The sequence below is a fragment of the Neurospora hispaniola genome (genome assembly GCF_033458365.1).
Source record: "Neurospora hispaniola strain FGSC 10403 chromosome Unknown B0T23scaffold_1, whole genome shotgun sequence".
Classification (NCBI taxonomy): Eukaryota; Fungi; Ascomycota; class Sordariomycetes; order Sordariales; family Sordariaceae; genus Neurospora; species Neurospora hispaniola.
In genome coordinates this window covers 6,251,657-6,266,230 of record NW_026944406.1, presented here as the reverse complement: position 1 = coordinate 6,266,230, position 14,574 = coordinate 6,251,657, and the positions used below count along the sequence as shown (strand labels likewise).

Genomic DNA, 14,574 nt, shown 5'->3' with positions numbered 1-14,574 from the left:
CTTGATCTCGTCCGAACTTGAACTTCATCTGAACTTGTTCCTTTGAGATGACTTTCCAATCGCGATGGCGGTGGGAGACCAACATCGATCACCTGCTGGACATGCCCAGAGTGGACGAACACCCTCACTTTGCGCCATGTTGTCCTGTTTCTGCACGACTACAGCGTCCACGTTAGCGCACCTCCACCAGAACACTGCGTCAATGGCAGAGACCACTAACACGGGCTGTTCTTCACCTCGACAGCTCCATGAACTCGTGCCCCTTTGAGTCTTGATCAACCACTTTTCCACATCTCCAAGCGATGCTACGACAAGGATCGTACTTGGCCGGCTCTAGCCACCTCCCACAATCGTCAGCCGCCATAAGCCTCTAGGCAGCAATGCATCAGCCGAGATGGAGTCAAAGATACTGGGCAGCCAGTTACGGGCGAGCTTCACAACTCAGCTGAAGTCCAGTCCGCAGAGCCTTCTCTGCTTAGCTGGAACATAAGGACTGGTAAGCCTGCACCCATCTTCATTGTCATAGGTACCTGGCTCACCCCAACACGACTAACCTCACAATGGCCTCTTCCGACTTCAGACTCTGCATTTTCTGCCGAAAGCTTGAGCCTGCCTCAACGCCGTGTCCCAAGCAGAAATCCCGAGATTCAGCAAAAGAGTCGGACCACTTCGGACCAGAGGAGCAGTTCAATCAACTTTGCCCGCTCTCTGCCCATGATGAAAAGCTTCTCAAGCAACTCCAAGATAAGCCCAGCTCGCTCTGCAAACGATGCGCCGACTACAACCCCCTCAAGGTCTTCGAGCTCTCGGAGCCACTCCCCTCGGGCCTCATTCCCGAAGACAGTGACAAATTCAGGGACTACTTCGTCCGCCTCAAGCCCTATGAGCTCGACCTCGGTGAACTCGGATCGCTCACCTTGCAAGCGTCGTGCCCCTTCTGCCGGCTCGTTTACCGCATTATGCCCACTGAGGCCATACGTCCCGACACCAAGGGCATGAGGCTCACTCCCTACCCTGCCTATGTCCGACATGCCGGCTGGCAGTACCTTGCTGAGGAGACAAGGACTAAAAGTGCCATCTTCTTGGGTCTGCGCCATCTCAGCCACATGATCCACGACCTCCAAGTTCCTTTGCTCTTCTCAGACAATGAACCAGGTGTGCAAAGCTCTGAAATGACGGGCCCTGCTATATGCTTGGCCACTGAAGACACGTGCCATGACCGGAAACAGTACAATGGACGGTTGATTGAGCCGTTTGTTGACTTTGGGTTTGCGAGGAATGGTCTCGATGTTTGCTGGAAAAACCACAAAGAATACTGCATCTCTACGAAGCCCAAGGAGTTATTCACCACAAAGATGATCGATGTCCTTGAACGCAAGGTGGTTCCCTACCCAGAGGGATGCGAGTATGTCGCTCTAAGCTATACTTGGGGTGGAATCATGCCGGAGGAAGGGGCCTTGGAAAAGAAGACTCTGCCGCAGACCATTGAGGACTCCATCACTGTCACCAAGAAACTTGGGAAGCGCTATCTCTGGGTAAGCAACCTGAGTCAAGTCATCTGCAGACGTCAAACTGACAATCCCTCCAGGTCGACGCCCTCTGCATCAATCAGAAACCCTGGGACACACTCTCCGTCCAAGAGAAAGCCGAAAAAACTCAGCAACTCGCCATGATGGATCTCATCTACCAATGCGCCACCGTAACCCTCGTTGCCCTCTCTGGCCAGAACTCCAACGCTGGCCTTTGCGGAGTCTCGCGGAAACGGGAGATGCAACTTCATGAGATTATCAACGGCCGCACGCTCTTCACCATCCCCGCTGTCGTCGAGGACGAAATGGCCGCTTCAGCATGGGACACTCGGGCCTGGACCTTCCAGGAAGGCATGCTGTCCAAGCGGTCCCTCTTCTTCTCTGACAAACAGCTCGGCATCTCCTGCCAGCGCTTTGGAGCACCCGATGCCTATGATCCCAGTTGTTACGAGCATCTATCGGACCGGCCCATGGATTTCTTTAGGCAGTTGATGAATGGGTTTAACCTTACTGATACCGACGTTAGTTCTCCCTTCGCCATTCCCTTATGCTGCTTCCTCGCTAACAGATGGACCCATTAGATCTCCGTAACAGACCCTCAACGCATCCTCCTCTACACAGGTCTCATCATAGACTACACCAGCCGTCAAATGTCCTGGCCTTCAGACTCCCTCAACGCCTGTCTCGGTTTGCTTTCCGCCCTCCAGCGCCATCTCTTCCCTTCCGGATTCGAATGGGGCCTTCCCCTGCGCCAATTTCCTCTCACCTTGGGCTGGTCCCACGATTGGTCCTTTCCCAAGCCCGAGAGGCTACACAAGGACTCCCCGCCGTGGGACATCGCCCGCCCGCAAAGGCGAGAGGGCTTTCCGTCGTGGAGTTGGTGCGGCTGGGAGGGGCACGTCACGTTCGATCAGACCTCTTTGCTAGATGGTTCGCTTGTGACTGCTGGTAAAGGGCGAAGAGGGAGGGACGTGAAGAGTGATATGGTTCCGGAGTTTGTCGGCTGCGAAGGCAAAAAACTGACCATCAACGGCTACGTTTGCAACTTCTACATCCGCACGGAGCCGTTTAGCGAGGCGTTCCTCAAGAAACCGGAGAATGAGGATGAGCAACCATTCGGCATCGTGTCGGAGAGAAACTTTCCTCACCCATATACGCTCAAGACGGGGGAGTATGAGTGTCTGGTTGTCGAGAGATTGAGGCACACACAAGACGAAGAGTTTGTCAAAGACACAGTGTACATGATTGTGTTGGATTGGGTTATAAGCCAGGACGGAAGGGGAGAAGTGGCAGAGAGGAGAACGTTTGTTACGGTGCAGAGTGATGTTGAGTTTGAAAAGGTGAAGCCGGTGAGGAGGGTGGTGCACTTGGAGTAACGCCCACTCCATATCTTCGGCGTAAAGTTTACCCCGTGCATGAACGAGCTGGTCCAGGCAACGACATTATTGTTCATTCTCGCAACCTCGAAATTGCAACATCACACGGAAACTACAATACTCCTCGGCCGACGCAGGATCCTTCAAGTCGCAGTGTAGCATCTTTGCTTTATAATGATTCAGTTGATTACATATTTTTCACGCACATGGAATCATCAAGAAGTCGTGAGGTCATGTCACGCCGGCGATGTTGGCCCCACAACAAGGTAAACGGACCCCTACCGGATTGCTACACTGCCGAACCAGACTGACTCCACAGTTTCGGACTTAGGAGTTAATACATTAATTCAACCGCCATTGTTCTAGAATATATATTAACCCACGTCTTCGCCAACTCTTTCTGTCAAGCTAAACTCACATCATCAACCATCACTTCACCATTCGATCGTCACCATGCCTTTCCCTTACAAGACCGTCCTCATCACCGGCGCCACCTCCGGCATCGGCCTTGCGCTGGCCGAGCGCATGATCAACAGCGGTGTCTTCGTCATCGCCGTCGGCCGCCGCAAGGACCGTCTCGACGCCCTTGTCAAGAAGCACGGTTCCGACAAGGTCGCCGCCGAGCCCTTTGACATCTCTGACCTCTCCGCCCTTCCCAACTGGGTCAAGCAGTACGTTCCCATTCCTTTCCTCCCCTCTTATCCCCCTACTAACACCTACCAGCATCACAACCACCTACCCCACCCTGGACTCCATCCTCCTCAACGCCGGCCTCCAAAAGACCCTCTTGTTCACCAACCCCACCACCATCGACCTCGCCGCCCACACCACCGAACTCACCACCAACTACCTCTCCCCCCTGAACATGATCGCCCTCTTCATGCCACACTTGATCTCTCTTGCCCCCAACCCCACCTCCATCATCGTCGTCACCTCCGGTCTTTCGGTAATCCCCCTCCCTCGCTGCGCCAACTACTCTGCCTCCAAAGCCGCCGCCCACTCGCTTGTGTGGTCCCTCCGCGCTCAATTGACGGGCCCAGAGGCAGAGCATACCAAGCACATCAAAGTGGTGGAAATCATGCCGCCCGCGGTGAAGACGGAGTTGCACACGATTCAGCCGGACTTGGTGGAGATGGGACTGGGAGATATTGGAATGGAGTTGAATGAGTTTGCGGATTTCACGTGGGGGGAGCTGCAGAATGAAGAGAGGGAGGAGGTCTGGGTGGATCAGCAGAGGGGGTGGAAGGAGGTGGATGGGAAGAGGAGGGAGGTGTTTGAGGGGAGTGTCAAGGCTTTTAGGGAGATGGGGTTGAAGTTTTAGATGCAGCGGATTGATGACTCCCGTTTTCTTCAATGCACAGAGTTCGATCCTGAGGTGCACGAGAGAAAAGAAATGAAGTGGAAGTTTAGATTGATGCTAGCGTGCGCCTGCCAGCCTCTATGTCTATAATGCAAGTCCAAGTCTATATGCTATGTCGTGAAGGAATGTATTTAAAGTAGTCCCGTCTACCATGTACGGAAACGAGAGTATGTGATGTGTGATTGCCAGCAATCACGTCGTGGCCCAAGTGACCAAGTGAGTGACTTGGAGAGGAAAGTCGATGTAAAGATGGAAGACTGACTTTCTTGCGTCAGCGGAACCCTTTCAAGGTGAAGGCCTAACTGGGACTTACATGGCCGTGATCTGATCGAGATTATAGTATCATCTCTGTTCCCTAAGGCTTACTAGGACCAACAGGCTTCGGACCTGGTGGTTTCTCGTATGCGCCGCGCTTCTCGTTGCGGCAGACGATGAAGGTGATCTTGGTGGTCTGCATTTTGCGGACGGTTGCAGTGTGGTCGATAAAACTGATACTTTGGTGTCAAGTATGGTGCTTTGGTTGGGCAAAAGGAAGGAACCGACCGGCGGTTGTGGTATTAAATGGTGTTGATTAAGAGAAGAGAGGCAAGGTCAAAGCCTCAAAAAGATGGAAAGAACAAAGTCTGAAGATTATAGAATCAAAGGAACGCCAGCAAGGGGAGAAAGGAATCGCACTGAACTGAAGTGGAACACCGAATGGAAGAAACCATTGACAGACCAAAAGACAACGGCAACGTCTTATAAAGATTCCCTTTGGCGACGTAAACCCGCGAAACTACCGAAAGTTTAAACCGGAGAAAGGGTCCATGTTCCATTTCAGACACCACGGGTCTTCGGGGTCTCCGGTCAACAATGAATGCATGCATGTGCATGTCGTTTCCAGACCATTGATGGTGGTTCTTCTCACGACTGGAAAGCTGCCTGAAGTTCACTGAAAGCCTTCAATGCCAAGCACGACATATCACAACTCAAACAGACAAGACTTCTAGAATAATTCCAGGTGACAGCTCATTCCGAAGCTAAGACACAGGACAAAGAAACCATGTGGTTTTGGGCACCACGTGGATGCAAGCCTCGTTTTCCTGACGATATCTGTTTCCAAGAGCTGGAATGATGAATGAACTCAATAACGTGGAAGTGAGACATGGGTTGTTGTTTGCATTGGGTGCTTTGAGAGTGTTGTGTTAGCACTCAGCAACCTAGACTCTTTGCGTGCCCTGTGGAATGCTCTATTGAACCTTCATACTTCGAACCGACTCAAACTTTACTTTCCGAAAGTTCCCCCTTTCAAGTGTCCTTTTCGGTGAGATGTTGCATCGCGTTGGTTGGGGCTTCGTGCTTGAAGCTGTATCTTCTCGTGTTCTAACTAGAGATCTTTAAGGTTTACTGGTCTTGGATTTGTGTGGATGGTCCTGGATCTCTAGCGCAATTACGTTGAAGAGTTCACAACGTGCAGCTCTAACAATTCCATTCCTTCTTGACCGAGCGTCTCAATTGACGTCCATTGTAACGAGCTTGTAGAAAGACATGGATTTTAATAACGTAGTGTCTGGACTGACCTCGAAGTGAAGAGTTCCATTCCAAATCAGGTCATCATGTCTGGTCTATATAGCCGCAATATCACCCATGTGCTCCAGTCGTCACACCATCGCCACGCTTCCCAGGGTCATCCAACTGCGTACAGATCGCAAAAACCCACTAAACATTAGGTCCATTGAGCGCCCCAGGACAGCCAGAAACTGACACCTTCTCACTTCAGTCCTCCAAAAGCCCTCAACGGTCCAACCCCCAACAACCGCTATCATGTGCCTCATAATGCTTCAAGGCGACATCACCTTCAGATGCGGTCATTATCACTACTATCCCGAGCCAACTCCTCATTCCAACGTCTGTCCATTCGTTGAATGCCGGCCTCTATATTCATACACCTATCGTCGCTACAATTATATGCCATACCCTTGCCAACAGTGCATCCGTCGGGAAGTTTACGTGTATTCACCCGAGCGGTTTCCTGCTACACCAGGTGAACCGGTTCATCATTGGGTCCGGCGGGATGGGAATGACAATATAGTGGGACCTGATTCTGACCCCTCATTGCGAGTACCACGAGAGGCACCAGAAACCGTGCTGGAGAAGAATATGCCGCAGCGAGTACGGATATCAGAACTGCTACCAGGACCGGCACCAGCACGCACTTCTAGACAGAACCCTAGAGGTAACCTTGAGATTAGTCTACGACGAAGACTAAAGCAGGAGGTAAGGAAAAGAAAACGTGCAGAACAAAGACGGGCACAAGCAGACTCCAGGGGGGAAGAGGGACATACATCGAGAGGAGCGGAAGCAAACACACAAGACATCAAAGAAGATATACGAGGCGACGTGCAGGCCATACTGGAAGAGGAACTGAGGGACCTGATGGACCCGATGGACCTGATGGAAGAAGAGGCGTGTCAGGAAATAACGGAGGAGGTGAAGAGGGAGGCAAGGAGCAATGCTTATGATCAAGTGTATGGGTTATTGCTGAGGGAGATGCAAAATATGATGGAAGAAACTAAGGAAATCTTGAAGGAGGATTTGGCGGTGGTGATGGAGAGGGTGAAAGAGGGGGTTAAAAAGGAGGTGAAGGAGGAGGTGAGGGTGAAGGAAGAGTCGGAGTAGTGGCGCTCATTGCTACCAGCAGTAAAGTATGAACCGAGGAGCGTAGAGGTAGGTAGCGAGAGTCGAGAGAGCTGGGTCGACGTATTTTGTTGCCGATGGGAATGGAGGCTAGGGGATGATTGAAATTTGATAATATCCGTGAGAACAAGAAGTCCCATCTCTGACTGTTGGTGGAGTGACGAGCGCTGAAAATGTTGCTTTGATGGCGATGAGCTGACCGGAGGGATGCTTTCGATCGTGCAGTAAAAAAGAAAAGAAATATTGTGGACTTTGTAAACAAAGAGGAGAAAGGAAGGGTGTACAAGACAACAAGGAACCTGGAAGGAATAGGTAGGAGGGAGAAAGCGCAAGATGGGAAAGATGAAAGGTACCTCTAGTAGGAGAAAGAAGGTGCGAGATACTGTCTCAGTCGTCACCCACCATCGCGCATGTTCTACTACGAGGTAATTACCGCACTTTTCGAAGGGCAACTGGAGTCAGCTTTTTTGTTCAACTTTGGAATTGCGATGGTTGCTTTCAAATTCTCTTCCAATCTCGTCATCTTCTCCCGTTAAGAATAACGCGTGACTGTGAGCGACACCGCCAATACCTAGAGGTACCTGTAAAGAACATTTCCACACGCAAACTTGATCGCAAGGAAAACGCACTCGTCAACTGGAAGTCCCTACCACAGCTCTCCTGGCCACTCTCCATACCTGGTAGTAGGTATACGAGCAACATAGCGAGGATCCCTCACCTAGGGCAACAACAAAAGCTTCTCAAGCTGTTTCTCAAGCCAAATCTTTTCCTCTTCGAGCCGCTCAATCTCCTTCGCAAGCTGCATATGCTTTTCCTCATTTTCCTTCTCCTTCTCCTTCTCCTTCGCCTCCTCCTTTTCCTTCTCAAGCTTCTGAGCGACGGAGGAAGCCATAGCGTTACGAGCAGCCCCAGCAACGACAACAGGAGCCCTACTACCAACAACAGGCATCAAGTCCTCGTTCCTAACATACTCCCCCTTCTTCACCCCATTTCCCTTCTTCCAAACCCAGGTCCGAGAATCTTTACACTCCGAGCACGGCCAGGCTACCTCCACCAAGTACTCACGAGGAGGCAGGATTAACATATCCTTCTCGCCCTTATCCTTGTCGCCGGGCTTGGTGAACAGCTGGGTGCCAACTGCGCAGAGGTGGCCGCAGACGTAGTGGAGGGGACCAATGGGGTCGTAGTCACGGGCTCCCCTGGGCATGAGGTTGTTGGGGTTTCTGGCGTTGGGGCCCCAGGACATCTTTGGCGGTGGGTTAGGGCTGAGGGGGTTGTAGGTTGAGGAGTTGAGGTTGTGGGGTTTGGGTGAGTGGTGACCAAGATGGGAGAATTTGAGTTTTGAGGTTTGAAGTTGAGGTGACCAGAGTGGCTGGCGGCTAGAGGTGACTAGAGAACTAGTGGTCAGTAGAGGTAGATGTAGAAAAATGGAGGCGTGTGGAGGCATACCTCTAGGAAGTTGTATAAGGTATGGAGACTACGCCTCAGACAGATGACCAGCGAGTGGGTGACGATGTTCTGGTTAGTGCCAGGCCGGGCAGTGATTACTGATATTTCAGTGTCGCGGCTGATTTCTTTGCGCGGACGAGAAGACTGAATCGCTGTTGATGCCGCAGACAGACCAAATGCGTGTAAAGAAGTTGTTACTGGTGGAAGATAGTGACCAGGAGAAACGAGCACAAGAAGTCTACGTCCTGCAAGTACGAATTTAGTTGAGGGGCTTGTATGTGAGTGTAGTTTTAGTGGTCGTTTGTTGAAGGTGAAGACGCGTGTAAGAAAAGTTCTTGATCCTCGCGCACGAACGGAAGAGGAAAGTAGGAGAAAAGCCGCAGGCAGCCAAAGTGGAAGTACCGGCAATAAAATGCCGCTGAATAGGAAGCCCACCTCAGTGAATACCTCTAGGTACCTCTACCTTGCCTTGGGCAGCTAGGGCACGGACTTCCAACTTCGCCCTTCTTATTATCCGTGCCTACAACTGCAGGTGACTAGAGGTACATGTAGAGGTAAATAGGTAGTTAGAAATACCCTTGGAGTTGAGCGGTCAAGAGTCTGGGCCGCTACAATCGTTTGTTCACTGCCTCAGACCTGGACAATTGGTTCCAGACACGGCCCAAACATGCCACGTAGAGGTACAGTCATGTATCTCGAGCCTTCCAGCCCTCACATTCCATCTCAACTTTACTATCAGCTAAACGCTTCAGCTGGCTAAAGGTCGTTCTGCCATGCTGCCCTCACAGTACGGGTATATAACAGATATGGCGATTGTCCATGTTCTGTGCCGTCAGAAGACTATGTTGATAGGAGAATTTAGGGAAGTAGTGAGGTTCGAACCCACTGAGACCAGGGTACCTTGGGGTAGCTTGAGATAGTCTGACCACCCGCTTCAAGGAAAAGAACTGGGCAAAATGTGAAGAATACATGACCGAGAATCAGCGTACTGCGTAGAGAAGGGGCTGGAAATTTCGTGACGTTGCGGTACACTGCCTCTATAGTTCGGTAATCAACGATAGCCAATACAGAAATGTACCTACCATCATGAACTATTTGACCGTTCATCTTAGAAAAAGCTTGAAGGTGTTCTCTAAATAGAATCTATAACGCAGAAATTTGCCGTTCAATCTTCCGACTCCGGAACAAAATCTTTTGCTCACCGAGAGTCCAGAAACCAAGTAGACAGCAACTGCAACATCGTTTTCGACATTATAGGATCCAGGCAGCTCCCAAAACCTTGTAGCTTCCGCTATCCCTTCCTCATCAAACCGTCCGCAGACCAACCGTACCTCTACAGAGCCAAGCAAGTCCGCACCTTCCATCTCTAGAGGTACCGTACATAGACACACAAAACCACCTGTATTTTTTTTTTGCTTCTTTCTTTCTTTTTGGTATCTTACACATAGAACACATGTGCCTACTATCAAGTGCCCTTTCAGTCAAGCATTGAGTGCCGGTCAACTCACTTTTCAAAAACATATGGCCGTACCTCACTCAGCGTCGCGCTCATGGTGACCAGCCTTTATCACTTCGCTATTACTTTCATTCTCTCATTACGCCGGGAACTTTGCCGCGCATGCATCGATAATTGAACTCTTTCAATGACCTTTCAATGACCACCTAAGCAATGGTTGAGCAAACAACGTTAGAGTGGCTCAGAGCACCCGAAGGAAGTACCTTTCAGGTTTAGCAACAGTCTCGTGGTAGGATGGTGATCTCAACTTGAGATTGTGAAGTTTTGCTCTTCGAAGTAGGTAAGTTGCAACATCACCCTAGTGTCCAATCTGGTTGTATCGAGACTCGGAAGGTAAGGTGTTTAGGAGACGCCAGTTTGGTCACTCCTTGCATCTCCAGCTTATGATGCATCATCATTATACAACTCTCCATGTTCTCGAAAGTGGATCTGGAAGCCAAACACTAAACTTCTATCTCTATCGACTTTTATATAAACCCCAACAGAACCTTTCTTTTAGCTAGGCCCTGTTCGAGAACCATTGTCCCGTCAACTCTTCGGTTCCAAACTCCCAGATCACCCCGATTTCCAACCACAAGTCTACAAAAATGTCCACCAACGCTATCCCAAACGCTATCCCCATTCGTCAAATCACCATCACTTTCCTCTGCGGACACACCCTTACTAGAGGCAGCACTACAAGCAGCCAAATCTCTACCTCGAACTCCCACACTCCCAATGCCCGTATATCCCCGCCGGGTGCGGCACTCCATGGCCTTCTTCAGCGTAACTCTGCGTCTATCCCGTGCAAGTCATGTAGAGATAACCGAATTTGGGTGTTTGATCGGTTCAGAAGGGTGTGGGTTAAAAACAAGTAATGGTTGAGAGTAGGTAGGAAATCTTGCGAAGGCTGGAAAGTAGGTAGGCGGTGGATGGTTAGGTTTGAGATGTGTTGTAGGGAGATAGGAAGTAATAAGACCGTGAATTTTTAGTTTACATTACACTCAAAATACTTGTAGCTACCTCTAATTGTGAAAATGCGCGAAGGGCGTAGAAAGCCCTTATTTACGAGGGATGTCGATATTACCTAGACAACACTCATAAATTCTTGTCGGGGACAAGATATCCCAAGTCCTTTTAGCACCGAACCGAAAGATTCTTCTTGGACTTTCGTTAGGATGAAGAGTGCTAGTTCGTTGGTGGTGGTCTAATAATCCGGGGTGGGAAGCTTGTAAAGTAGTAAAGAAGGGAAGGAGAGAGAAGAAGGAGAAGGAGGAAGAGAAAAAGACAAACTGAACTGGATTAAGGAGAGAGAACGTTGAGGAGGGAGTTGTAAGCTAAAGTGAAGAAGCCCGGCAAGGCTGACGCTCTTCTACTACTTTATCATCAATGATCGTAATAGCATGCTGAAAAAAAAGCGAGGTCTGCCGAGCGCTGGGTGCAAATAGCAACCACCTCGAGTGATGTCAGCTTTCACTCCGATTATCTGACGGTTACTTTTGATGTGAAAACATTATAGAAAGGTTCGAAGCGTAAAGACAAGAGAGTAAGGAATGGAAGGAGCTTAACGCCCTTGAAGTCATTTGGGAGGTAGGTAGACACTGTCCTCTCAATTGTTCGACAGGCAACATATCCTTTCACAACAACTATATGTTTATAATAACCCGCGTATACTTACTGATAGCCAACCACGAAGTGGACGTTTAAACCAGGTACATGACACGCCCAATGAGCTGGTCAGTTAGTCGTATATGTAGCATTTGTCTTCCAATCCTTGATCTGGATAGCACCGCAATGCTGACCGAATTAGGAAGTATCGCTCGAGAACTCTAGGTCAGCAATGGCTGGGACCAAGATCCCACTGGAGATCCATTTGGTGGTCGGCTTTCATAGCGGTAACCGTGAGGCTGGCTGTAAACAGCATGACATTGGAAGCCCAGAGCCCAAGAAGCGGATTTCAGCCTATCACCTCCATCTCTTTCATCGCCCTTCTGATCCAGTGATCAGTCACTCATCGAGATCACTGATCACACACATGATCAAGCCTTTGCTGACTCGACGCTAAGACTTGCCATGCTTATCTTCCGTTGTTTAGTCATCCATGATAATAATGCGAAAAGAAAGCATGTCAGGTGAAGTCTGTACGCCGTATGAGTGTCAATTAATGCTTAGAAATCAAGCTACGCCAGAGTAGCAGACCCAGAGCCTTATACCCATCCATCTGTCAAAACCTACCGTTGTGTAAGCGCTTGCTTGAGCTGTAACAACACATGTGCGGTTCTATGTGGTAGGAGCGCAGTCGGTCCCGGGATTAAGCGGCCGCAATCGGAAACCTAGCGCCGCATAGTTACATAGCCGCCGGAGTACTAACCACCGTGCCGTACTTGAACATCTGGGTAATCTCTAGTGCTACCCGAAAGTGAGGCGAGTGCTGCCCAAAGGGTACCAATGCGCGAACTTTCTTGGGTTAGGTGTAGTGAAAGGGGCGGTCGAAGGTCGTATGAGCGAGACGGAGATTGGGTTTCATTCGTCACGGGTGGTTGGGTCATGATAATGGACGCAACTCGTTCGCTATTCGACGGAACCACTGGCTACCAGACGAAGAAGTGCGAAGCTCGACTATGAGTTCGTTTTCCGACCAAGCAGAGAAGAGAAGCGCATATTCAAGGGATCTGGTCCAAGTTGCCTTGAGCCCTATGCGCATGATGGTGTGGGTCCCATTCTTAGTGCCACGAATACCCATCCGACACTGTAACAGCTGGTTATGCATTATCAGGACTCGGCACTCGAGTTTGTGAAGAACAGATGCTATCTTGGTTTTGTTGGGACTTCATGCATGGCTAGAATGTCTGTGACGATGGGATGGCTTGTCGTAACGTCGAGGACCTTGCCTGTAATAGGTGCTTCATCTCGAAGAAAGCCAAATACATTGCTTGACCGCTCTGTGGCTCATTGAAAGCATATGAAGTAACTACACCCCGTATCGTGACTCTTGGGCGCCATTTGTTGGAGATACGATCCGGAGAATATGATGAACGTAGTCTCAGACCGGCGGTCGGAGGGTAGCTGAACCGTATCCTGATGACGAGAGCGGGTTCTGATTCTGAGCCACATTGCGGCGGGGGGAATGGGCATAGTCATCGCTGACTGAGCTGCCGGGTGTTGTGTAGCTCGACAGGGACGAGAAGTATGCGGCTCTGCCAGATTGCTATTGTAGCAGGACGATCGGAACGCAATGGTTCGTGTTGATGGACATTGTTGGAGTTGTCAATTCCACTTCCCTGCTGCCTGATGGTCAGTGAATACTTCTAGGCAATACGATGGTATGCGCAATCTCTGGCTGCGCAGCCTCAATGTCCCGTGAATTTAGTGTATATGAGCTGGAGGCAAACTCCAGCCTCATGTTGCCCCCAGCTGAACTCAGCTGGACAAGTTGTCGGTCAAGGTACGTACCGTCCTGATTTTCCCGTGAGGAATCACACCCCCATATCGTATCCTACCCAGTCATGACTTGTCTTCAGTATGAAGCCATATCAAAAGTTTCCCCAGCCATGTATGTGGTCCATGTGGTCCGCGGCTTGGTATTGTTGTTGTTGCGTCCACTGGTCGGAAGGCGCTGAATTCACGGTCTACAGCGCTGTTGTGCCTTGCCATGCTCCAAGCCTTTCGGTTGGGTACGAAATGCTTGGATTTGACCAATGGGCACCCGCCAATTCGGATAGGGAATACCGAATCGGGAAGGATACAGTGTATAGGCGCTAAACAGCACGTTGCAACGACGGCGGGGATGCCTCTATATCCGCATCGTCAAGCGCCGCTTCCACGCAGCGGGATGTAGCTTGGAGGCGAGGTGTCGAAGTGGGAGCGGTGTCCCTAACAGATATTCGAGATGGTTTGATCCAATTATCCATTTTTATCCCCAAACACCTGACGGACCGTATTACGTGTCTCGGTGGAGGTTGAGTAGTGAAGATGCTTGGATGGTTACGTGGGCATTCGCAGAAAGGAGATTTGGTGTTGGACGAGGATCCGTGGAGGTGACCCTGGAGATGGCGGGGACGGGCCCTGTAATTTGGTGGATACCCCACTGTGGCAGACTGGAAGAACTGTCGAAGGGTCAGCAGGCAACGACATCATTCTCCGTCCGTCATTTGGACCACGAGTCTTCAATTGTGGGACATTCACGTTACCGGATCCTGGTCGAGCTGGACTTTGGGTGAAGGGTCGGCTTTTGGTCCTTCTCGGTGACGACGAACATGTGTCGCAGCAAATCGCAGTCACGGGTTTGGAGAGAGGAGTGTTTGATGGCATGGCAAGCAGAATACAACGTATTTAGTATCCAATGGTATCAAGGTACCAAACAAGACATCAGGCCCGGATGTAGTCAAGACGTGTCTCATAGGGCTGAAGGATGGTGAAGAGGGTGTCGAGCCGTTGCCAGAACTTGGATCGTCGGAACCACGAAAAGAAAGGAAAAAAGGGGACACGGGTAGGTAAAATCAGGATTCGTACCCGACCGAAGCGACGCGGCCGTCTGCAGGGTAAGCGACATAGACGAGCGCCAAGGTCAGCATCTGATAGCATCATGTTTTCGCTGTTGTTGGCTCGGGTGCCGCGGGGTCTCGATGTGGTGAACTGTCACTTGTGAATTGAAATGTGACTTTAGCAAGCACCGACAAAGGTAGCCAA

At 50.4% G+C, this 14,574-nt stretch overlaps 5 protein-coding genes across 5 annotated transcripts; 3 read left to right on the top strand and 2 right to left on the bottom strand.

Moving 5' to 3' along the window:
• Positions 1–507: 507 nt before the first annotated feature.
• On the top strand, positions 508–3,132 carry B0T23DRAFT_40953 (heterokaryon incompatibility protein-domain-containing protein). Its single transcript, XM_062839373.1, has 3 exons — positions 508–1,535; positions 1,589–2,050; positions 2,111–3,132. Exons 1-3 carry the CDS (start codon positions 561–563, stop codon positions 2,903–2,905), a joined length of 2,232 nt encoding a protein of 743 aa, XP_062697999.1. The 5' UTR covers positions 508–560; the 3' UTR covers positions 2,906–3,132.
• A 226-nt stretch (positions 3,133–3,358) lies between these two features.
• On the top strand, positions 3,359–4,226 carry B0T23DRAFT_307876 (uncharacterized protein; the record flags this gene model as incomplete). Its single annotated transcript, XM_062834444.1, has 2 exons — positions 3,359–3,576; positions 3,629–4,226. 2 exons carry the CDS (start codon positions 3,359–3,361, stop codon positions 4,224–4,226), a joined length of 816 nt encoding a protein of 271 aa, XP_062697998.1.
• Positions 4,227–6,080: 1,854 nt separating this feature from the next.
• On the top strand, positions 6,081–6,923 carry B0T23DRAFT_401795 (uncharacterized protein; the record flags this gene model as incomplete). Its single annotated transcript, XM_062838611.1, has 2 exons — positions 6,081–6,152; positions 6,234–6,923. The coding sequence occupies 2 exons, from the start codon at positions 6,081–6,083 to the stop codon at positions 6,921–6,923; spliced, it is 762 nt and encodes a 253-aa protein (XP_062697997.1).
• A 736-nt stretch (positions 6,924–7,659) lies between these two features.
• B0T23DRAFT_401794 (uncharacterized protein) lies at positions 7,660–8,187 on the bottom strand (the record flags this gene model as incomplete). The annotated part of the gene is made up of 1 exon (XM_062838610.1): positions 7,660–8,187. One exon carries the CDS (start codon positions 8,185–8,187, stop codon positions 7,660–7,662), a length of 528 nt encoding a protein of 175 aa, XP_062697996.1.
• A 4,243-nt stretch (positions 8,188–12,430) lies between these two features.
• Positions 12,431–13,373, bottom strand: B0T23DRAFT_401793 (uncharacterized protein; the record flags this gene model as incomplete). The annotated part of the gene is made up of 5 exons (XM_062838609.1): positions 12,431–12,693; positions 12,742–12,776; positions 12,902–13,028; positions 13,109–13,173; positions 13,366–13,373. The coding sequence occupies 5 exons, from the start codon at positions 13,371–13,373 to the stop codon at positions 12,431–12,433; spliced, it is 498 nt and encodes a 165-aa protein (XP_062697995.1).
• Positions 13,374–14,574: the final 1,201 nt, after the last annotated feature.